Source organism: Trichomycterus rosablanca, chromosome 12 (genome assembly GCF_030014385.1).
Source record: "Trichomycterus rosablanca isolate fTriRos1 chromosome 12, fTriRos1.hap1, whole genome shotgun sequence".
In the NCBI taxonomy this organism is placed as follows: Eukaryota; Metazoa; Chordata; class Actinopteri; order Siluriformes; family Trichomycteridae; genus Trichomycterus; species Trichomycterus rosablanca.
The window spans coordinates 29,547,297-29,570,969 of record NC_085999.1 but is presented as its reverse complement, the minus strand read 5'-3'; the positions used below and the strand labels follow the sequence as shown (position 1 = coordinate 29,570,969).

The window sequence follows — 23,673 nt, the reverse complement described above, 5'->3', positions numbered from 1 at the left end:
GTGATCAAGGCAATCCCAGCATTCAGTGTGGCAGCTCTTCTCTCACAGAAAAATAAAAAATGGCGGAAGGTGCGTTATTTTTAAACGTAAATAAATTGTTATTGATTTTTTATTTGTATAAACTTGCACATGTGTATTTATTTGCAAATTCAAGTTTGTCAGCGAATTTAACCGTTTTCGGTACACGAAGGGTGATGTTAGTTGATATGCTAGCGCCACCCCATACGATTGGTTTGAATGGCACGATGCTAACTGTGTTAGCTTAGTAAGCGAAACCCGATGGAATCAAGTAGTGCATTCGAATAACCTGCTTTATAAGTCACTGCTCACTAGGTTTTTGAACACACCCAATATTTTTTGAATATGGATAGAAGAGGTAACGGGGGTAGAATTACTGGATAAAATTATTGTTGAATGAAGTAAACTTGTGGATGAAAGAGTGTGATTTTTATTATTATTAATGAAATAGATGAATTAAATAAATAATGTATTATTAGGTCTTTATCTAATTGAATTCATTAACAAATTCCATATGAACTTATTGGTGTGCCAACTGAATTACAAATTGTAGAGTATGTACTTTACTGAGTATGTACTTTGTTGCACTCAGTGGATTTTTTGCCACTAAACACAAACCACAAAGTAGTTTTCTCTGTAGTAGTACTTCTCTGCATCTCTAATGGAAATTGTGAAAATAGGTCTGTAAAAGAAAAAGGCAGGTTGACGGAAAACCCCGACACCCGAGTGTAAGATTAGCTTCACGCTTTATACTAAGCTGTGTGTAGCTCTGGAGTTTCACATTAGAATCAAGTTCACTGGAAAAGGTGAGTTGTGCTCAGTAATTTCGTTTTTTCCCTGATTGATGTCATTTGACATGTTTTATCAAAGTGACAAACAGTTTAGCTGTTGGTATTGAGATTCTCAGACCTTTTTGTGACCCCCATGGGCTTCTTTTTGAATTAAGTGCACTGCTTTCACTGGTGGTATTTCAGAAAACCTTTGTGGTAAAGATTTGCGGTATCTACTAAAGTACATCATTTATCTATGTTTTTCATCTGTTATTTAAATAATACTTTCTTGCATGAAGATCTGATTTTTGTATATTTGTTTTAAAGAATTAAAATTAAAATGAGTTTAATGTTTAATAAAACTGGCCAAAGAGAAGAGTGGTCAAAAAGATTGATGTCAGCTTTGATCAGATCAGATAAATCCTTTCCCCACCACTGACTGAGATCTCCAGATATATTTGGTAGATGGTGAAATGCTAAATCTGTAGGCTATTTGTAATCTGGCATTGAGAAATGTCCTTGTTGAACTGATTGACAATTCTCTTACGAGGTTTGGCACAAAGTGGTGAGCTGCAACTCATTTGGATCCTGCTTTTTTAACCAATCATGATACCCTCAGCTGTTACTGATTCACCTTCCTACTGGAATTGTTCAGAATGGTGTAACTTCAATATAATATTCTATCAACTTTTTTCAGTGTGTTACAGGCATCTAATACAAATGTTTATTATATTACAAAATACACTGATGTTGGTCAGTAAAACATTAAAAGTAATTTCTTTAAGTTTTAAGGTAACTAACAAATCAGATTCTTTTTCTTATTGCATTTTATAAAATGTTCCAAATGTCCAGAAATAGGTTTTGTATTTATTGGGCTACATGTGGTTTAAAACACAGGTTTTAAACAGTGGTATATCTGGAAAATTGTGTCCATTGAAGAATTTAAAAAAAGAAATAGCTAAATTCTTTCTGATCTGTTCTGACTATTTCAAATACAATAAACCAAATCTGGCTTATTGGTAGCACACAAACAAAAGGCATTCACATTACAATTTTTATTATTTACAAATGAAATCATGCCAGACTCCCTTACTAAATGACTAGCAGTTATGATGAGTAGTTTATTTAGCTTTATTTTGTCTTATTTGTGTTTAAACAGTGACACTGAAACATATATTTAGGAAGTAAAACATGATTCATCAGCTAAATTGTGTACTAAAGCTTGTGTTTTCTTTTTAAACATGATTGCTAACCTTTTCAAGCTGCTTATGCTAGTCATGTTAGATGGATTTAAAGAGGTTTCGGATCTCAGTTGAGCTGGTTCACACCATGCTTTTTCAGGCTTAACTTGATCATTCCAGCTAAAACCAGTAAATCTAGTTCTGTTTACAGGCCAGGTTTATTAGGAAACCCAGATTTTTCTGATACAGAAAAAGCCTTAAACCACCAATTCCGTGGTTATTTATGCTGCTGAACTAATTCACTAGTCAATCAATTATTTGAACAGTGTCACCTTCAATTCATGTTTTGCATTTTACATTGCCTGTTTTAAACACACTTATAGTTTTCTCATATCTTAAGATTTCCGGAAAAAGCATGTAGAACAAAGTAACAACAGACTCTCATTTAATTAATGATTTAATTATTAATTAAAAAATGAATATTACACTTTCACTTTGTATTTACTCTAACATGCATAAAAATGTATTTAGCAGCACAAACGTATTAAAAAAAATAATTATTTGGGGTATATTTATATATGTTTGAGGTCAGATTTTTTTGAATCTTATTCTTTCCAATAAAGCACTACTTTCCAATAAAGTGCTTACTTGCTTTTCAGTAGCGCTAAACACTTAAGCGCTAAAGATATTCATGTATTTTTATTCAAATTGTTATGCTTATTATGTGCTTTGTGTAATAGAGCAGGTGTAGTCCTGCACCTTCAAGGACAGGATGCAGAAAAAACAGATGACAGATGGCTTAAAGTTTAGAAACATATAGATATACCTACATGTACCTGAGGGCGGCACGGTGGCTCAGTGGATAGCACTGTCGCCTCACAGCAACACCTGGGGTTCGATCCCCAGGTGGGGCAGTCTGGGTCCTTTCTGTGTGGAGTTTGCATGTTCTCCCCGTGTCTGCGTGGGTTTCCTCTGGGTGCTCCGGTTTCCTCCCACAGTCCAAAGACATGCAAGTGAGGTAAATTGGAGATACAAAACTGTCCATGACTGTGTTTGATGTAACCTTGTGAACTGATGAATCTTGTGTAATGAGTAACTACCGTTCCTGTCATGAATGTAACCAAAGTGTAAAAACATGACGTTAAAATCCCAAACATGTACCTGATAGAAGATAAAGAAGAAAAAGGTTAAATGTGTATTGTCATTTTTAATTAAATTATTATCAAAAAATAATTACCTTAAAACTGAAAAATACATGTGACGTGCAATAGTTAAGAATTTTTTTTTATAATATGAATGCCTCATTTAAGTTGGAACAGAGTTCACTTATTTTCACTTAGAAAAAAAACAAAGCAAAGGATTTGATAAGTAATGTATATGAACAGAGAGAGAGAGAGAGAGAGAGAGAGAGAGAGAGAGAGTTATAATATATAAACATATTACATTTACTTTCTTTGCATAGCGTTAGGAGCCGTCAGTGTTCCCATCAGTCATTGATGGCAGGAATGTTTTAATCCCACCTTAATGTTCAATTCATGCAACAATCTTGTTTAAATTTACATTTACCTCTATATTAATACAATATTTATTATTACAAATCTCAGAGCTTTGGAACTACTTGAAGACTTTTCTTAACAGTCACCTGAACTACGGGCAAGCCTTAGCCTAGTGGTTAAGGTACTGGACTGGTAATCAGAAGGTCACTGGGTCAAGCCCCACCACCGCCAGGTTGCTGCTGTTGGGCCCTTTAGCAAGGCCCTTAATACTCAAGTTGCTCAGATTGTATGCTGTAATGTAAGTCGCTTTGGATAAGGGTTTCTGCTAAATGCCTAAAATGTAAAACTGAAAACCACTGAACATTTATGGAGACTTTTGATGACAGAGAATGACGAGCATTCAGTATCAGTAATATCACAAGACTCTCGTTGGAATGTTGTGATGCCACTTTAGACTAACATGAATGATCTGGATTTACTTGTGGAGTCTGTGGCAGCTCCACTGCATTCTGTCAATACAGCAAACTGGGAATGAAGCTAAATGCTAACAAGATGTGAATTTCGTGTTTCAGCGTGTAGAGATAGAGACTGAGTGTTAAACATGACTGGATTCATTGCTCTCGAGCTCTGATGTTCACCGTGAACGCGCGTCAGTCAGGATCACGGTACTTTACTCAGGTGTTTACCCTCAACCTGCGCGGTCTAATTATGCGGCTTAACTTACCCGACTTAAGTAAAGCTGAATTTTCTGGTTTGTGGTTTTTAAAGCTTTTTATTTTAAATACCACCCAGGTGGGAAAGTCCTGTCAGGAATTTCCTGGTTTGGTTTGACGCGAAAGTTTGAGTATGACACCACGAGACAGAAACTCCAGATCCGCGGTGACTCTGGTAGCAGAAATACTGAACTACTGAAATACTGAACTACTGTCGCCGTGTGAATGTTTTTCTGATGGAATTTCTCCAGCCTGACGATTCAGCTCGTGTTTTCCAGGCATGAAGCTGTAAATGATGATAATCCAGCCGGCGGACAGTTAACAAACGCTTCAGGCTCGGTTACGGTCAGCGGCGTGTGTTTGGAGAATCATGGCACGATCATGTTGTTTCCTGTTGATTTTGATGGTGTGTTTACATTGCGATGGTAAGCTTTTCTTTTTCCTTTGGTTTTATTGTGTGTGTGTGTGTACTGTAAGTATGTATTTTTGTGTGTGTGTATGTATATATATATATATATATATATATATATATATATATATATATATATATATATATATATATATATATATACTGTATATGTGTGTGTATATATACATACTGTATGTGTGTGTATATATATGTGTCTGTGTATATATGTGTGTGTGCGTATATATATATGTGTGTGTATATATACATATGTGTGTGTGTGTGTGTGTGTGTGTGTATATATATATATGTGTGTGGATGTGTGTATATATATATACACACACATATACAGTATATATATATATATATATATATATATATACTGTATATGTGTGTGTATATATACAGTGTATCACAAAAGTGAGTACACCCCTCACATTTCTGCAGATATTTAAGTATATCTTTTCATGGGACAACACTGACAAAATGACACTTTGACACAATGAAAAGTAGTCTGTGTGCAGCTTATATAACAGTGTAAATTTATTCTTCCCTCAAAATAACTCAATATACAGCCATTAATGTCTAAACCACCGGCAACAAAAGTGAGTACACCCCTAAGAGACTACACCCCTAAATGTCCAAATTGAGCACTGCTTGTCATTTTCCCTCCAAAATGTCATGTGATTTGTTAGTGTTACTAGGTCTCATATGTGCATAGGGAGCAGGTGTGTTCAATTTAGTAGTACAGCTCTCACACTCTCTCATACTGGTCACTGAAAGTTCCAACATGGCACCTCATGGCAAAGAACTCTCTGAGGATCTTAAAAGACGAATTGTTGCGCTACATGAAGATGGCCAAGGCTACAAGAAGATTGCCAACACCCTGAAACTGAGCTGCAGCACAGTGGCCAAGATCATCCAGCGTTTTAAAAGAGCAGGGTCCACTCAGAACAGACCTCGCGTTGGTCGTCCAAAGAAGCTGAGTGCACGTGCTCAGCGTCACATCCAACTGCTGTCTTTGAAAGATAGGCGCAGGAGTGCTGTCAGCATTGCTGCAGAGATTGAAAAGGTGGGGGGTCAGCCTGTCAGTGCTCAGACCATACGCCGCACACTACATCAAATTGGTCTGCATGGCTGTCACCCCAGAAGGAAGCCTCTTCTGAAGTCTCTACACAAGAAAGCCCGCAAACAGTTTGCTGAAGACATGTCAACAAAGGACATGGATTACTGGAACCATGTCCTATGGTCTGATGAGACCAAGATTAATTTGTTTGGTTCAGATGGTCTCAAGCATGTGTGGCAGCAATCAGGTGAGGAGTACAAAGATAAGTGTGTCATGCCTACAGTCAAGCATGGTGGTGGGAATGCCATGGTCTGGGGCTGCATGAGTGCAGCAGGTGTTGGGGAGTTACATTTCATTGAGGGACACATGAACTCCAATATGTACTGTGAAATACTGAAGCAGAGCATGATCCCCTCCCTCCGGAAACTGGGTCGCAGGGCAGTGTTCCAGCATGATAATGACCCCAAACACACCTCTAAGATGACCACTGCTTTATTGAAGAGGCTGAGGGTAAAGGTGATGGACTGGCCAAGCATGTCTCCAGACCTAAACCCAATAGAACATCTTTGGGGCATCCTCAAGCGGAAGGTGGAGGAGCGCAAAGTCTCGAATATCCGCCAGCTCCGTGATGTCGTCATGGAGGAGTGGAAAAGCATTCCAGTGGCAACCTGTGAAGCTCTGGTAAACTCCATGCCCAGGAGAGTTAAGGCAGTTCTGGGAAATAATGGTGGCCACACAAAATATTGACACTTCAGGAACTTTCACTAAGGGGTGTACTCACTTTTGTTGCCGGTGGTTTAGACATTAATGGCTGTATATTGAGTTATTTTGAGGGAAGAATAAATTTACACTGTTATATAAGCTGCACACAGACTACTTTTCATTGTGTCAAAGTGTCATTTTGTCAGTGTTGTCCCATGAAAAGATATACTTAAATATCTGCAGAAATGTGAGGGGTGTACTCACTTTTGTGATACACTGTACATGGGTCATTCTATAATTTGGGGTACATTTCACATCACCAAAAAAGTACAAAAACAGTGTTCTCTCTCAATAAAACAATCAGTGGTTCAAGTTAATATATTCCTTTAGTGTAACATATCCACTAGTTGCAAAGCTTAAACATTATTATTAATTTTTTTTATTTAAAAGGGACAGTAGATGTAGACTACTAGGTAACTTAGTTGACAGGTAACATAGTTGACAATTTCCCTATTTTGACCCATAACTTCAGTGGTAGACCTTGCCTGGTTGACCACATGTCATTTCTTGAACAGAATAATGTTTAATTTGAACATACATTTGAATAAAAATTATTTAAAAAAATTGTAACCATAACAATGTATGTAACATAGTTGACAGTCAATTAATATACTCATTGACAATGTTCTATTATAGATAAAATATTGTAAAAAAATAAGAGGACATTCAACACAGTTTGTTCAATATGCCCTCCACAGAGAAAAATGATATCATGTAATGCTGGTCACATAGTTTTAGAACAAACCATTTTTGAGTTGCTGAGTGGAGTTCTGTTAGTAACATAGTTGACAGAACTTTTGTGGACATTAATAAATAAAGATATTTAAATTATTCAAAAGAGAAACTCAATTTTATAATTTTATATATTATTTTTCTTTAGTATTTAAACTTTTGAAATAAATAAAAAAAATAGATGTTGTTGCCCTTAATGATTTTATTCGTTATTTTGAAACCAAGGCACCCTCAACTTAAAAAACGGACACAGCAAAAATTGTTCATTTAGGAAGATCATGAGAAATTTCAAGCTAAATGAAGCATAGGATGCACATAATGTTTTTGTGATATTACAACATGTTTTCCATTAATAGGTAAAATATGACATTTTTAAAGAAAATAGTTAGAATAAATATAATTATTATCATTGGACATGGAATGTACCCCAAATTATAGAATGACCCACATACTGTATGTGTGTGTATATATATGTATGTATATATATATATATATGTGTGTCTGTGTATATGTGTGTGTGCGTATATATATATGTGTGTGTATATATACATGTGTGTGTGTGTGTGTGTATATATATATGTGTGTGTGTATGTGTGTATATATATATATATATACAGTGTATCACAAAAGTGAGTACACCCCTCACATTTCTGCAGATATTTAAGTATATCTTTTCATGGGACAACACTGACAAAATGACACTTTGACACAATGAAAAGTAGTCTGTGTGCAGCTTATATAACAGTGTAAATTTATTCTTCCCTCAAAATAACTCAATATACAGCCATTAATGTCTAAACCACCGGCAACAAAAGTGAGTACACCCCTTAGTGAAAGTTCCTGAAGTGTCAATATTTTGTGTGGCCACCATTATTTCCCAGAACTGCCTTAACTCTCCTGGGCATGGAGTTTACCAGAGCTTCACAGGTTGCCACTGGAATGCTTTTCCACTCCTCCATGACGACATCACGGAGCTGGCGGATATTCAAGACTTTGCGCTCCTCCACCTTCCGCTTGAGGATGCCCCAAAGATGTTCTATTGGTTTTAGGTCTGGAGACATGCTTGGCCAGTCCATCACCTTTACCCTCAGCCTCTTCAATAAAGCAGTGGTCGTCTTAGAGGTGTGTTTGGGGTCATTATCATGCTGGAACACTGCCCTGCGACCCAGTTTCCGGAGGGAGGGGATCATGCTCTGCTTCAGTATTTCACAGTACATATTGGAGTTCATGTGTCCCTCAATGAAATGTAACTCCCCAACACCTGCTGCACCCATGCAGCCCCAGACCATGGCATTCCCACCACCATGCTTGACTGTAGGCATGACACACTTATCTTTGTACTCCTCACCTAATTGCCGCCACACATGCTTGAGACCATCTGAACTAAACAAATTAATCTTGGTCTCATCAGACCATAGGACATGGTTCCAGTAATCCATGTCCTTTGTTGACATGTCTTCAGCAAACTGTTTGCGGGCTTTCTTGTGTAGAGACTTCAGAAGAGGCTTCCTTCTGGGGTGACAGCCATGCAGACCAATTTGATGTAGTGTGCGGCGTATGGTCTGAGCACTGACAGGCTGACCCCCCACCTTTTCAATCTCTGCAGCAATGCTGACAGCACTCCTGCACCTATCTTTCAAAGACAGCAGTTGGATGTGACGCTGAGCACGTGCACTCAGCTTCTTTGGACGACCAACGCAAGGTCTGTTCTGAGTGGACCCTGCTCTTTTAAAACGCTGGATGATCTTGGCCACTGTGCTGCAGCTCAGTTTCAGGGTGTTGGCAATCTTCTTGTAGCCTTTGCCATCTTCATGTAGCGCAACAATTCGTCTTTTAAGATCCTCAGAGAGTTCTTTGCCATGAGGTGCCATGTTGGAACTTTCAGTGACCAGTATGAGAGAGTGTGAGAGCTGTACTACTAAATTGAACACACCTGCTCCCTATGCACACCTGAGACCTAGTAACACTAACAAATCACATGACATTTTGGAGGGAAAATGACAAGCAGTGCTCAATTTGGACATTTAGGGGTGTAGTCTCTTAGGGGTGTACTCACTTTTGTTGCCGGTGGTTTAGACATTAATGGCTGTATATTGAGTTATTTCGAGGGAAGAATAAATTTACACGGTTATATAAGCTGCACACAGACTACTTTTCATTGTGTCAAAGTGTCATTTTGTCAGTGTTGTCCCATGAAAAGATATACTTAAATATCTGCAGAAATGTGAGGGGTGTACTCACTTTTGTGATACACTGTATATGTGTGTGTGTGTGTATATATGTGTGTGTGTGTATATATATGTATATGTGTGTATATATATATATATACTGTATATGTGTTTATATATATATATGTGTGTGTGTGTATATGTGTATATTTATATATATATATATATATATATATATATATATATATATATATATATATATATATATATATATATATATACATACACACACACACACACACACACACACACACACCGATCAAACATAACATTAAAACCAGCTCCTTGTTTTTACACTCACTGTCCATTTTATCAGCCTCACTTACCATATAGGAGCACTTTGAAGTTCTACAGTTACTGACTGTAGTCCATCTGTTTCACTGCATGCTTTGTTAGCCCCCTTTTATGCTGTTCTTCAATGGTCAGGACCCCCACAGGACCACTACAGAGCAGGTATTATTTGGGTACTGGGTCATTCTCAGCACTGCAGTGACACTGACATGGTGGTGGTGTGTTAGTGTGTGTTGTGCTGGTATGAGTGGATCAGACACAGCAGCTCTGATGGAGTTTTTAAACACCTCACTGTCACTGCTGAGAATAGTCCACCAACCAAAAATATCCAGCCAACAGCGCCCCGTAGGCAGTTTCCTGTGACCACTGATGAAGGTCTAGAAGATGACCAACTCAAACAGCAGCAATAGATGAGCGATCGTCTCTGACTTTACATCTACAAGGTGGACCAACTAGGTAGGAGTGTCTAATAGAGTGGACAGTGAGTGGACACGGTATTTAAAAACTCCAGCAGCGCTGCTGTGTCTGATCCACTCATACCAGCACAACACACACAAACACACCACCACCATGTCATTGTCACTGCAGTGCTGAGAATGATCCACCACCCAAATAATACCTGCTCTGTGATGGTCATTAAAGAACAGGTGAAAGCAGGTTAGAAAAGTATGTCGGTAATTGTAGAACTACAAAGTGCTTCTATATTGTAAGTGGAGCTGATAAAATGGACAGTGAGTGTAGAAACAAGGAGGTGGTTTTAATTTTATGGCTGATCAGTATATATATATATAGTATATAGTATAGTATAGTATAGTATATATCTGCAATTTATACATAAAAGTGTTCTAATTCTGGTATGTACATCTATGTAATATTTTATCACCTACACTGCAGATGAACTTTGTGGGTATACAGTTACTGACTATTGCCCCTTCTGTTGCTGTACCTTTTGTCACTGCCCTGTACATCTGTGAACATTGAATGGTGGCCGATTCTCAGCACTCAGGTGCAGCAGTGTTGTTGGGATTTTTAAGCACCCCAATGTCAGTGCTGGGAGGAGAACATGAGATAAATAAAAGTCATGATCTCAAAAATACAACTTAAATAATATACTTCTTAAACATATATTTATTCAGCTTTGCTGATGGCAGGCGTGTGTATCCATACATGACCATGGAACATAAAATAAAGACTGACGGAACGGCACAGTCACTGACATACAGTGTATCTCAAAAGTGAGTACACCCCTCACATTTCTGCAGATATTTAAGTATATCTTTTCATGGGACAACACTGACAAAATGACACTTTGACACAATGAAAAGTAGTCTGTGTGCAGCTTATATAACAGTGTAAATTTATTCTTCCCTCAAAATAACTCAATATACAGCCATTAATGTCTAAACCACCGGCAACAAAAGTGAGTACACCCCTAAGAGACTACACCCCTAAATGTCCAAATTGAGCACTGCTTGTCATTTTCCCTCCAAAATGTCATGTGATTTGTTAGTGTTACTAGGTCTCAGGTGTGCATAGGGAGCAGGTGTGTTCAATTTAGTAGTACAGCTCTCACACTCTCTCATACTGGTCACTGAAAGTTCCAACATGGCACCTCATGGCAAAGAACTCTCTGAGGATCTTAAAAGACGAATTGTTGCGCTACATGAAGATGGCCAAGGCTACAAGAAGATTGCCAACACCCTGAAACTGAGCTGCAGCACAGTGGCCAAGATCATCCAGCGTTTTAAAAGAGCAGGGTCCACTCAGAACAGACCTCGCATTGGTCGTCCAAAGAAGCTGAGTGCACGTGCTCAGCGTCACATCCAACTGCTGTCTTTGAAAGATAGGCGCAGGAGTGCTGTCAGCATTGCTGCAGAAATTGAAAAGGTGGGGGGTCAGCCTGTCAGTGGTCAGACCATACGCCGCACACTACATCAAATTGGTCTGCATGGCTGTCACCCCAGAAGGAAGCCTCTTCTGAAGTCTCTACACAAGAAAGCCCGCAAACAGTTTGCTGAAGACATGTCAACAAAGGACATGGATTACTGGAACCATGTCCTATGGTCTGATGAGACCAAGATTAATTTGTTTGGTTCAGATGGTCTCAAGCATGTGTGGCAGCAATCAGGTGAGGAGTACAAAGATAAGTGTGTCATGCCTACAGTCAAGCATGGTGGGGGGAATGCCATGGTCTGGGGCTGCATGAGTGCAGCAGGTGTTGGGGAGTTACATTTCATTGAGGGACACATGAACTCCAATATGTACTGTGAAATACTGAAGCAGAGCATGATCCCCTCCCTTCGGAAACTGGGTCGCAGGGCAGTGTTCCAGCATGATAATGACCCCAAACACACCTCTAAGACGACCACTGCTTTATTGAAGAGGCTGAGGGTAAAGGTGATGGACTGGCCAAGCATGTCTCCAGACCTAAACCCAATAGAACATCTTTGGGGCATCCTCAAGTGGAAGGTGGAGGAGCGCAAAGTCTCGAATATCCACCAGCTCCGTGATGTCGTCATGGAGGAGTGGAAAAGCATTCCAGTGGCAACCTGTGAAGCTCTGGTAAACTCCATGCCCAGGAGAGTTAAGGCAGTTCTGGGAAATAATGGTGGCCACACAAAATATTGACACTTCAGGAACTTTCACTAAGGGGTGTACTCACTTTTGTTGCCGGTGGTTTAGACATTAATGGCTGTATATTGAGTTATTTTGAGGGAAGAATAAATTTACACTGTTATATAAGCTGGACACAGACTACTTTTCATTGTGTCAAAGTGTCATTTTGTCAGTGTTGTCCCATGAAAAGATATACTTAAATATCTGCAGAAATGTGAGGGGTGTACTCACTTTTGTGATACACTGTATGTGCTGCTGTGTAATTCTAAAAAGTAAACAGGAAAACAAATCAGGTCATTTAAACCACACATTTAGATTTGAGTCACTGCCCACACAGATCTGCCATTAGGACTTTTTATAAGAAGAAGACAGTACTTTAGCATCCAGTGCCTCTTGCCGCAAACCACTAGTTTCATTGCTACGAACTACAAAATTTAGGGCAATCAAACCTATATTAAATTTCTTTGGAGTTTTTTTTTTTTAATTAAACATAATCACACTTTTTTAGGACTTCCACTGAGGTGTAACTTAAGTGGTGGACCATCGTCAGCACTGCAATGTTTGATACAATATGCAATAATGACATGGTACTATGTGCAGTACTGCTATGAATATATCCAGTGCAGCATTGTTGCTGTTTTTTTTTACCGTTTTATCCCGGTCAAGTTTGCGGTGGGTCAAGTTACCCCAGACACACCCCGGACACAAGGCCAGTCCATCGTTGTATGTAGCACTTGCACTGCTGGGGTTGGCGTCATTTTTGGCGTCAACCAAAAATATGAAGTGCCCTAGTTAAGCAAAGGCTGTTAAAGCCACAATGAGGTGGGAGTAACTCTATGATAATGTTTTTGATTTTAAAAAGGGATGTCCAACAAGCTCACGATTAGATGTCCACATACTTTTGGCCTTATACCGCATAACTAATTGACTTAACATGACCAGCGTCTTTTTTCTGTTCCCCAAGACTCGGAGCACCTGGATGTCAGTGCAGGACATGCATTTCAAATAGACTGCCACTATTTTAAAGGAAATGAAGTAGTACCTGAGGAATTGAGTCGAGGGCAGAACCAGAGCTTGGATGGGGGAATAATGGTTATGAATCAATCTCTGTGGTTCCTCCCAGCACAGGAGTCGCACAGCGGGAACTACTCCTGTTCTTTCAGGTATAAGAACATGTTACTTTCGCAGATGTTTTGTTCCCTTATTTTACATTTCAGTCCAATTGTGTGTAATTGCAACTGAATAGTAGGATAAATAAATAAAGTTTTTAATTTTAAAAGGATTCTACCTTATGCTACACTGTCTCAGGGTCGGTAGCTTTCCTGGGTTCTCACTGAAGACCCACTTTTAAGGGCACAAATAGGTTATTATTTGATTTTTCTAGGCCAAAGAAGTGCATGTTCCACAATGTATGATGTCCACATATGCAATGGATGTACAAAGAATTATAACTAACGAATTGGCCTGTTCAGTCACCAACGAAGCTGCTTACAATCCAGTTGACTCCCTGACTGGACACATTTATTGTCACCACAAAACAAGAAGGTCTGGGTCCTTTCTGTGTGGAGTTTGCATGTTCTCCCCGTGTCCGCTTGGGTTCCCTCCGGATGCTCCGGTTTCCTCCCACAGTCCAAAGACATGCAAGTGAGGTGAATTGAGGACACTAAATTGTCCATGACTGTGTTTAATATAACCTTGTGAACTGATAAATCTTGTGTAATGAGTGACTACTGTTCCTGTCATGAATGTAACCAAAATGTAAAACATGACATTAAAATCCTAAAAAACAAACAAATATTTATTGTACATTGTCTATCCAGACAGCCAGAACTAATAGAATGTTCAGAACCTGTCATCTGATTATTGTTTTATATTTACCCTGACCCCTGTTCCTCTTTGTGTCCCAATGGCAGAGACGTCAACGAAATGAGCAACAAAACGAGCAACAAAACGTTTTCCATTTCTGTGGCCAAGCACAAGTGCCCTAAAACAACCCCCACAAACGTTTTTCTATTTAAAGGGATTCCATTTCTTAATTGTGATAAAGACCACTTGTCTAAAATCAGGCAGTTGGAAAACGTTTCTGATGTCACCTGGAGCATAAATAAGGTAAAAAGATCTCAAACAAGTTACATTTACCTTGTGAGGACTTGAATTTTTATTTCTCCTGTTATTTCTTACTAGAACTGCAGCACTTTTATGGGGCCCCAGGATTCTTGCATTTTTCGATTCAGTACCACTTCTAAGATTGAAGAAGGATTGTACACATGCTTAATGAACTTCACTCGTTATGGAAATGCATATACTGCTGCCCTGACAAGGAACGTCATCATCACTAATCATCCATGTTAGTACACACACACACACACACACATACGTGTAGCTTTGTTAAAAACCTGGACATGTGAAATGTTTATTTGTTGACTGTGATGTTTTAGGTTAATGGTGACTCTTTATAGCTAAGACCACATCCAATATTCACTTAATTAGAGGATGATTAGAACCTAAAACATTTGTAGTAGTTTATTAGTGCTTAGCTCAAATACTAATTGGTAATAAATAAAATGATGTGTTCCAAATTGCATATTACACTACAACGTGTGACAGAACACTAGGGGCACTATTTGTAGTGTAAGTTTATTAATTGCCAACACATCTGTACCTTGGTTTTTACTTATACAATAGTTTGTTGAACAAACACTTCAAAACCAGCTGTGTTCATATGGAGTTGTCATTATATTGTCATTATAACCCCAACCACTCTGAGAGGGCATTCTACAAGATTTTAAAGTGTGTCTGGGAATTTTTTGCCAATTTAGTGAAAAGTTTATTAGTGAGTTTAGACAGCAATGTTGGACAAAAAGGCCTGGCTCATAATCAGTATTCCATTTCATTCCTGAAGTGTTAAATGGGGTTAAGGTTAGGGGTCTATGTAGGCCATTGGAGTTCCACACCAACCTTTTCAAACCATATCTTTATGGACCTGGCTTTGTGCACAGGGAAACATGGTGAAATGGGATTTTATACATTTTATATACCTGTTAACAGTGGGTGTGGCTGAAACCCCGAATCCTAATGATAACCAAATGAGGTGTTCATATGCTTACACAGCTAAAAGTTATAAAATGTTATGTGTCTGAAAGAGTTGACGCTAAAAGAGGCAGAGGACAACGCCATGTTTCAATTTCAATTGTGTGAAATGTTTGTGTTTAACAGCTTGATCTTAAACATATTTTATTGTACATGTTGTTTGTGATGTTGACATTTATTCATAATCATTTCTGCTTTGTAGCTACAAATCTGCAGAAGCCTAGAGTGGTAAAACCATATGGTTTGGAAACTCATACTGTTGAAATTGGTGAGTAGGACTAATTAATGGTATTATTGGGTAGTGGTAGCTTAACAGTAAGGTACTTGACTGGTAATCAGAAGGTTGCTGGTTCAATTCCCACCATGGACAAAAATTGAGGCCCTTAACCCTCACTTCCTTGCATGATATTCAATACCATGATGTAATTAATAGAAATTTTTGGTGAACCCTTGTATATACAGTGTATCACAAAAGTGAGTACACCCTTACATTTCTGCAAATATTTCATTATATCTTTTCATGGGACAACACTATAGACATGAAACTTGGATATAACTTAGAGTAGTCAGTGTACAGCTTGTATAGCAGTGTAGATTTACTGTCTTCTGAAAATAACTCAACACACAGCCATTAATGTCTAAATAGCTGGCAACATAAGTGAGTACACCCCACAGTGAACATGTCCAAATTGTGCCCAAAGTGTCAATATTTTGTGTGACCACCATTATTATACAGCACTGCCTTAACCCTCCTGGGCATGGAATTCACCAGAGCTGCACAGGTTGCTACTGGAATCCTCTTTCACTCCTCCATGATGACATCACGGAGCTGGTGGATGTTAGACACCTTGAACTCCTCCACCTTCCACTTGAGGATGCGCCACAGGTGCTCAATTGGGTTTAGTCCATCACCTTTACCTTCAGCTTCCTCAGCAAGGCAGTTGTCATCTTGGATGACATACTGTATTGGATGACATACTGTAGCTATACAAGTTGTACACTGACTACTCTAACTTATATCCAAGTTTTATTTCTATAGTGTTGTCCCATGAAAATATTTGCAGAAATGTGAGGGGTGTACTCACTTTTGTGATACACTGTAGGTCTTCTGTTCCATCTTTGCAATGTTTTTTTTACAGTTCATTTTAATAGTATTTTAAGACCATATTGGCTCTTCTGCAGTGGTCACTAAGCTTAAGTGATTATGCATTTGTTGTTGCAGGTTCAATCTACGAGTTAAACTGCAAAGCATTAATGGGGACTTCTAGTAAGGATGATTTAGAACATCCCTTACCTTACTGGCTGGTAAAAACTAGTCATGTTGACACCTCTAAAAACAAGTATGTATGAAACTATTGCAGTGAATATAATCAGTGTTTGGCATGAAACTTTAAAATGTACTTAACTAAGCTACTCTACTCATGTAGCTATTTCAACTACAATCTTATGGCAAAAATAGCTTAACTAAAATACAGCCTCTCAGTCACTGACATCACTTTTCCCACTCATTTTTTGGTTGCTTCCCTATTTACAAGTTGCCACAGCAGATCATTTTGGCTCACATACCTGATTTGGCACCTTCATGATGCATCCCCCCCCTTTTTTTTCATCTTTATTTATGCATTTAGCGTAGCCAATCAGTCTTTCGCTGCCAGGGATCCTGATCGTGTTCGAGGAGGGTATATTCGCCTGCTTAATGCTTTTTCCGATGCGTGTGCAGTCCCTTAACCCCTTCGTTAGAGGCTGGATATCACACACAGAGAGTCACACGCTGATCTCCATGCTCCTCTACTTCTGTTCAGGTGTCGCCAAACAGTTTCAGTGGAAGACAGGTCTGGACTGCAGACAATCTAACACCTGCACTCTCTTTCTGTAACAAGCATGTAATGAACAGTGTCATCCATGAAGAGTAATCTTGCATCAGCAAATAGCAAAAGAGGCTGTAATTGCAGCAGGGATGAGGAACCTCTCATTTTCCAGTTGTGTCTGTGTAGTTGCTTGGCCAGTCAACAGCACAGCGGGTCTCTTTTTTATTTTTATTTTATTTTTTAAAATAAATTTAGCACGTCCAATTTTTCATCCCATCTATCATCCTCTCATTAGTGCGGATTCCTGCTCCTGGTTGGGGCTGACGAGGCCGTTCCACGCCTCCTCCGAAACGTGCACAGCCAATCGACACCCCCTCCCGTCTCCATACAGGCGCCACCAACCAGCCAGCAGAGGGCGCGACCGCCCCGTTCCTGAGAGAGCATCCCCTACGGTCTCAAGTCCCGCCCCCCACCCGGACAACAGGCCAATCGTTGTCCATAGCCGCCCAGCCTCGACCGTGAAGGCAGAGCTGGATTCGAAACGACGCTCCTTCGAAATCCAGCTCTGGTTGCAGCGCATGTCTTTTACCGCTGCGCCACCTGAGCGGCCCGCTCCCAAATTTAACAAAGATTTTATCTAATTTAAACACAACTGTGAATTCACTAAGCCATATCAGCCACTTTACCATTTAAAAACTAAAAAAAAAAATTTTTTTGCATTTTTTCCCCCCAAATTTCCTCCCAATCTAGTCGTATCCAATTACCCAGTTGCATAACGCCTCCTCTTTACTGATGCTGACCTCCACCCTGACCCTCAGTAGTCACCTGCACGAGGAGAGTTCATATGTGGATCAGCTTTGTGTACGGAGAGACACACCCTGTCCACATTATCCCTCCACTTTGTGCAGGTGCCATCAATCAGCCAGCAGAGGTCACTGTTGCATCAGTTCTGAGGTCCCCTCCAGAAGCCAGTCGTTGTTCGTGTGGGCGCTTAACCTGCCAGGAGCAGAGCTGAGTTTTAAACCGACGAGATGTCAGCTCTGGTGTGCTAGCGTGTTTTTTTGTTTTTTTTTACTGCGCCACCAGAGTGCCAATTATTAAACTTTTTCATGTACTAATTATTCTGCTCAACACTGATTATAAGATACAAAACTATGTATCAATCACATAGCAACATAATATTCTAATTTCTTTGTTTGCTTGATTACAGCTGTGTTTTGGAAGACAACATGGTGTATTGTCATTCTAATCTTACCATCGAAGTTAAGCCAGAATTCCTAAACATTCCATTCAGATGTATTGTCCTCACTCCTTTAGGTTCTGACAATGGCACAATAATACTTAAACCAGGTAGGTTGTGAAACCACACACACATGCTCACACTCAAACACACACACACACACACACACACACACCGACCGATGAGCCACAAGATTAAGATCACCAGCCAGATATGCTGTCAGAACAGCTCTGATTCACTGATGCCTTTATGAAACCTCAGAAGAAGCTCTGTGGTATATGGTGCCAGACACTACCACCAGATTCATTTGTAATTTTTTTGTGTTGAGTAGTTCAGCTTTCAGGGCATTCTGGTTCTCTTTCCCTGGTATAAGATGCACTCATGCCTGGTTGTCCACACAACCCTCTTTTTCTCTGGCTCCAATGTCCAGTTCTGATGCACACCTGTTGTGGTCTTGAATATATCCCTGACCATAGACTATGACCATAAAACTTATCAATCATCATTATTGATAGGTTTTATTAAGGCATTGTTGCTTTATTACAACTTATGAAAAATGTTAGCATACTAAAAAAAGTAGACTAGACTGAAACAGACATTTTAGACTAAAGCAGAAATATAGTAGTGTGTTTTAACTGTTTTTAGCTTAGGTTTTAACTGTACTTCAAGTATCTTGATTTGAATTGTTTCACAGAACCATAGAAATGTGGTTCCACAAACAATTCATAGATTTAGTAAAAGTGAATCTGCTATTTTTTATTTATTTTAAAAGCTTTAAAATTTTAATAAAAAAAAAAAACATTAAAACAAACATTTTACACAAATTAGAAAAACTTTACAGTTTTCCAGGCAAAAGGGGTCCAGCTAACTTACAAATACTGAATTACAATCTATTTAAAATAAATACACTGGGCCGCTCAGGATGCGCAGCAGTAAAAACACGCTGGAACCAGAGCTGGGATCTTGAATACGTCGTATCGAGTCTCAGCTCTGCCTGCCGGCTGGGCTGAGTAGCCACATGAACAACGATTGGCCTGTTGTTTAGATAGGGGTGGGATTAAGCCGGATAGGGACTCTCTCATAACTAATGCAATTACGACCTCTGCTGGCTGGTTGATGGCACCTGCACAGAGATGAGAAAAGAGTGCTGTCAGGGTGTGTCTTTCCATACACAACACTGAGCTGCACTGCACTTGTCAAAGTGTAGGTGACAAGATGCATACGGCCGCTGCCCACGTGTCGGAGGGGGCGTGGGTTAGCTTCGTTCACCTCAATCAGAGCGGGGATCTGCATTGGTGGAGAGGAAGCATGACAATCTGGCAACTGGATGCGCTAAAAAGGGAGAAAAAGGGGAGAAAATGCATAAACAAAATAAATAATTAAATAAATACACTGTATATATTATTAGTTGTTTTAACAACTTGTTAAAACAGTTTGTTTAAAATTAAAAACAAAACTTTTAAGTGAACATCTGAAAACAAAAAGCTTTATTTTGACTAAAGAAGAACAAAATTCTCAATGTCACATAAAGTAAAGGAGCCAAAAGTACACAGTATAGTTGTAGTAAGATGATATTACAATATACTAAAGTATAGATAAAGTAATGAATCCTATATTTATGTATAAAAAACCACAATGGACTTGTAAATTCCACAGAGAAAGACCCTGAAAGTAAAGTTTTGCCCTGTGACCCCAAACTGATTGGGTTTTACAGCAGTGCTTTTACTCTGAATAAGCAGCCGTCTTGTTACAGTCCCACAATGTTCATTTACATTTGAATGAATTTTAAGATTTTCCTGTTAACTCACTTATCTTATTCTTTATTTCCCAACAGCCAGTCAGAAAGATCTGCATTGTGCCTTGGCACTAGTCACTGCTTTCACTCTGGTGGTGCTGGGTTTGCTGATGTTTTATTGTTTTAAGGTGGACCTGGTGCTGGCTTACAGGAATTACAGCCCTTGTGTGAAAATACAGAGTGGTAAGCACCAAAAAACATTTATACTTTTGTTCTTTGTCATACACTTTGGTTATATGTGTCAGAGATGGATGTCATTTTTTCTGTAGTGCCATCTGATAAGTCAAATGTCTTGTTTTTTTTCCTAGACTGTTTGCTCAAGCATTGTTTGCAAAGACCCCTTTGTTAAGCCTTACGTCTTCCAGCTTTTTTGAAAAATGTTTCAGGCATCAAATGTGGATGTATTTGTGTATATCTACAAAAATATATGAAGTTAGTAGGGTAAAACCTTAAATATTGCTTCTAAAAATTCACTTTTATAATTATTTATATATTGTATAATATTCACAGATGGAAAAGTGTATGATGCCTATGTGAGCTACCTCCATGGTCAAGATAAGAGTGTATCACCTGCATCAACTTTTGCCCTACAAGTTCTTCCTGAGGTGCTAGAGAATCAACTTGGCTACAAAATGTTCATTAGTGGTCGGGATGAACTACCAGGAGCAGGTACAACTAAAGCTTTTTATTTGCAATACATGGACACTTTATTAAACAAACCATCTGAGATCTGATCATTTCGCACTGGTTTAAAGTTTTTTCAGAGCTGTATATACACTGATCAGCCATAACATTAAAACCAGCTCCACTTACCATATAGAAGCACTTTGTAGTTCTACAATTACTGACTGTAGTCCATTTGTTTTTCTGCATACTTTTTTAGCCTGCTTTCTCCCTGTTCTTCAATAGTCATGACCCCACAGGACCACCACAGAGCAGGTATTATTTAGGTGGTGGATCATTCTCAGCACTGCAGTGACACTGACATGGTGGTGGTGTGTTAGTGTGTTGTGCTGGTATGAGTGGATAAGACACAGCAGCGCTGCTGGAGTTTTTAAACACCATGCCCACTCACTGTCCACTCTATTAGACACTCCTACCCCTACCTAGTTGGTCCACCTTAGAGATGTAAAGTCAGAGATGATCGCTCATCTATTTATTGCTGCTGTTTGAGTTGGCCATCTTCTAGACCTTCATCAGTGGTCACAGGACGCTGCCCACAGGGTGCTGTTGGCTGGATATTTTTGGTTGGTGGACTATTCTCAGTTCAGCCAAGACAGTGAGGTGTTTTAAAAACTCCATCAGCATTGCTGTGTCTTATCCACTCATACCAGCAAAACACACACTAACACACCATGATCCACCATGTCAGTGTCACTGCAGTGCTGAGAATGACCCACCACCTAAATAATACCTACTCTGTAGTGGTCCTGACCATTGAAGAACAGCATGAAAGGGGGATAACACAGCATGCAGAGAAACAAATGGACTACAGTCAGTAATTGTAGAACTACAAAGTGCTTCTATATGGTAAGAGGAGCTGATAAAATAGACAGTGAGTATAGAAACATGGAGGTGGTTTTAATGTTATGGCTGATCAGTGTAGTGGTGGCCAATGGTCATTAAAATCATATAATCAGCATAACAGTATGATTTATGCATTGTGTTTCTGCTGCATGATTGGCTGTTACATAAAGGAGATTGTGTACAGATGATCCTAAAAGTTCCTTTTTTATTCAGTAGTTGAATTTTACAGAACATTCAGTACATAATACACAATGATTAAAATAATAAATGTATACAATTATATACACAGATATATATGCACCACACGACAATTAATTAAACAGTCTGATGCCACATGGAAAAGTCTGTTAGTTCATGCATGCACAAGTGACAGCTGGGATTATTTTTGAAGAAGAAGACTGGTTCTTCCACCCTTAGTGAATGGAAGGAGGTCATGCAAATGATGATTGGGTTGGTGCATTGCTGTAAATCTTGACAATGTAAAGGAATCTTTAGAAAATGTGTCATGATTTTGTTGGTTTGTTTTTGAACCATGCCCATAGCTGATAATAAAGTGGGCACTGATTGTTTAATAATTACATGTTCAACCATAAGGTTTCCAAGTTTAAAAAGAGCTCAGCACATACACAGTTAACAACCTTCCAACCAAGCACTACTACAAGCTGTCACTAAGGACTCCCAATGCTTTTTTTCCAGCGGTTCATGATGTCATCTCCGAGGCGGTTGGCAAAAGTCGTCGGCTAATCATCGTTCTTCCATCCCAGGCCTTTACGACGTCTACAGATAACACGTTTGTGGAACTTGTACCAGAAATTCCATCTGAGCAGTTAAGCATGAATAATAACATCATGATTGATTCTACTGAAAACTCAGCTTTAAATTGGGGCCCGTATGAGTGCTGGGTGGGCCTGTTTGATGCACTGGTAAAGGGGGGTCTGAAAGTCATTCTGGTCCAGGTGGGAGGGGAAATAGATGAGAGTCTGCTTCCAGGTTCATTGCGCTACATTAAGAAAACTCAGGGGATACTTAAGTGGAAGCAGCATTATACCTCCAAGCCAAATAGAAAATTCTGGAAACAAGTGTGTTACAGAATGCCACCAGTGCCCAGGGCCAGAACGGCAGTTGTGGTCTAAAGCTGCAACGGTTGTATTTGTTACATTTCTATGAGGAAATAGTATTGTGATATATCAAGTGATAGTCCCACTTCAGGTTTCAGTATTTGAAAGATGAGGCATGAGACTACTATTATTCTGACTACAAAACCAAGTAAATTCTTTAAATACTTACTGTTAGTATTAGATGTTGCATGTTATATGGGGTCAATATCAACATATCAGATTTTCTTATTTTAAAACTATGTGTACTGATTTACTTTGAAAGGTTACCATATACACTATATGGATAAAATATTTTAAATTATTAGAATAAAAAAACCTAAATTGGTTTAGATTAGCTCGAGCGTTATCATTTGAATATGTCAGATCAGCTGCCCCCAACCTTTTTTGCTCCACGGACCGGTTTCATATAAGATATCATTTTACAGACCGGTAGGGGTGGGGGATTTAAAATAGAATAACTAAAGAAAATAAAGTAAGTGTGAATCCTGAGCTTTTTTTTGCTGCAACGAGACGCTGCTCCCACCTAGTGGTGATTGTGGACAATAACACCCGAAGATTGTTGGATATTTCATTGGTCTTGTATTCTTTCTGTGTGGCCCAGTAATAAATGACCCACAGACCGGTACTGGTCCGCAGCCTGGTGGTTGGGGACCACTGTGATAGATTGGCATTATTACCTGAAGTTTAGGCCAGGACTTTTTTTTTCCAGGGGAGAGGTTATGGAAGTTTGTTGTAGCAATCATACAAGTCTGTGTAAGCAAAAATGTTTTGCTGACTACAACAAAAGACCATATAAGTGTAATTTTATTGTGATAC

The 23,673-nt window shown here is 39.1% G+C and overlaps 1 protein-coding gene across 1 annotated transcript; it reads left to right on the top strand.

Annotated features, from left to right (window-relative positions):
- The first annotated feature begins 59 nt into the window (after positions 1-59).
- LOC134324022 (interleukin-1 receptor type 1) lies at positions 60-22,872 on the top strand. Its single transcript, XM_063005674.1, has 11 exons — positions 60-69; positions 13,244-13,454; positions 14,211-14,388; positions 14,464-14,626; positions 15,572-15,637; positions 16,592-16,674; positions 17,090-17,241; positions 18,388-18,527; positions 20,252-20,395; positions 20,723-20,881; positions 22,436-22,872. The coding sequence occupies exons 1-11, from the start codon at positions 60-62 to the stop codon at positions 22,870-22,872; spliced, it is 1,743 nt and encodes a 580-aa protein (XP_062861744.1).
- Positions 22,873-23,673: the final 801 nt, after the last annotated feature.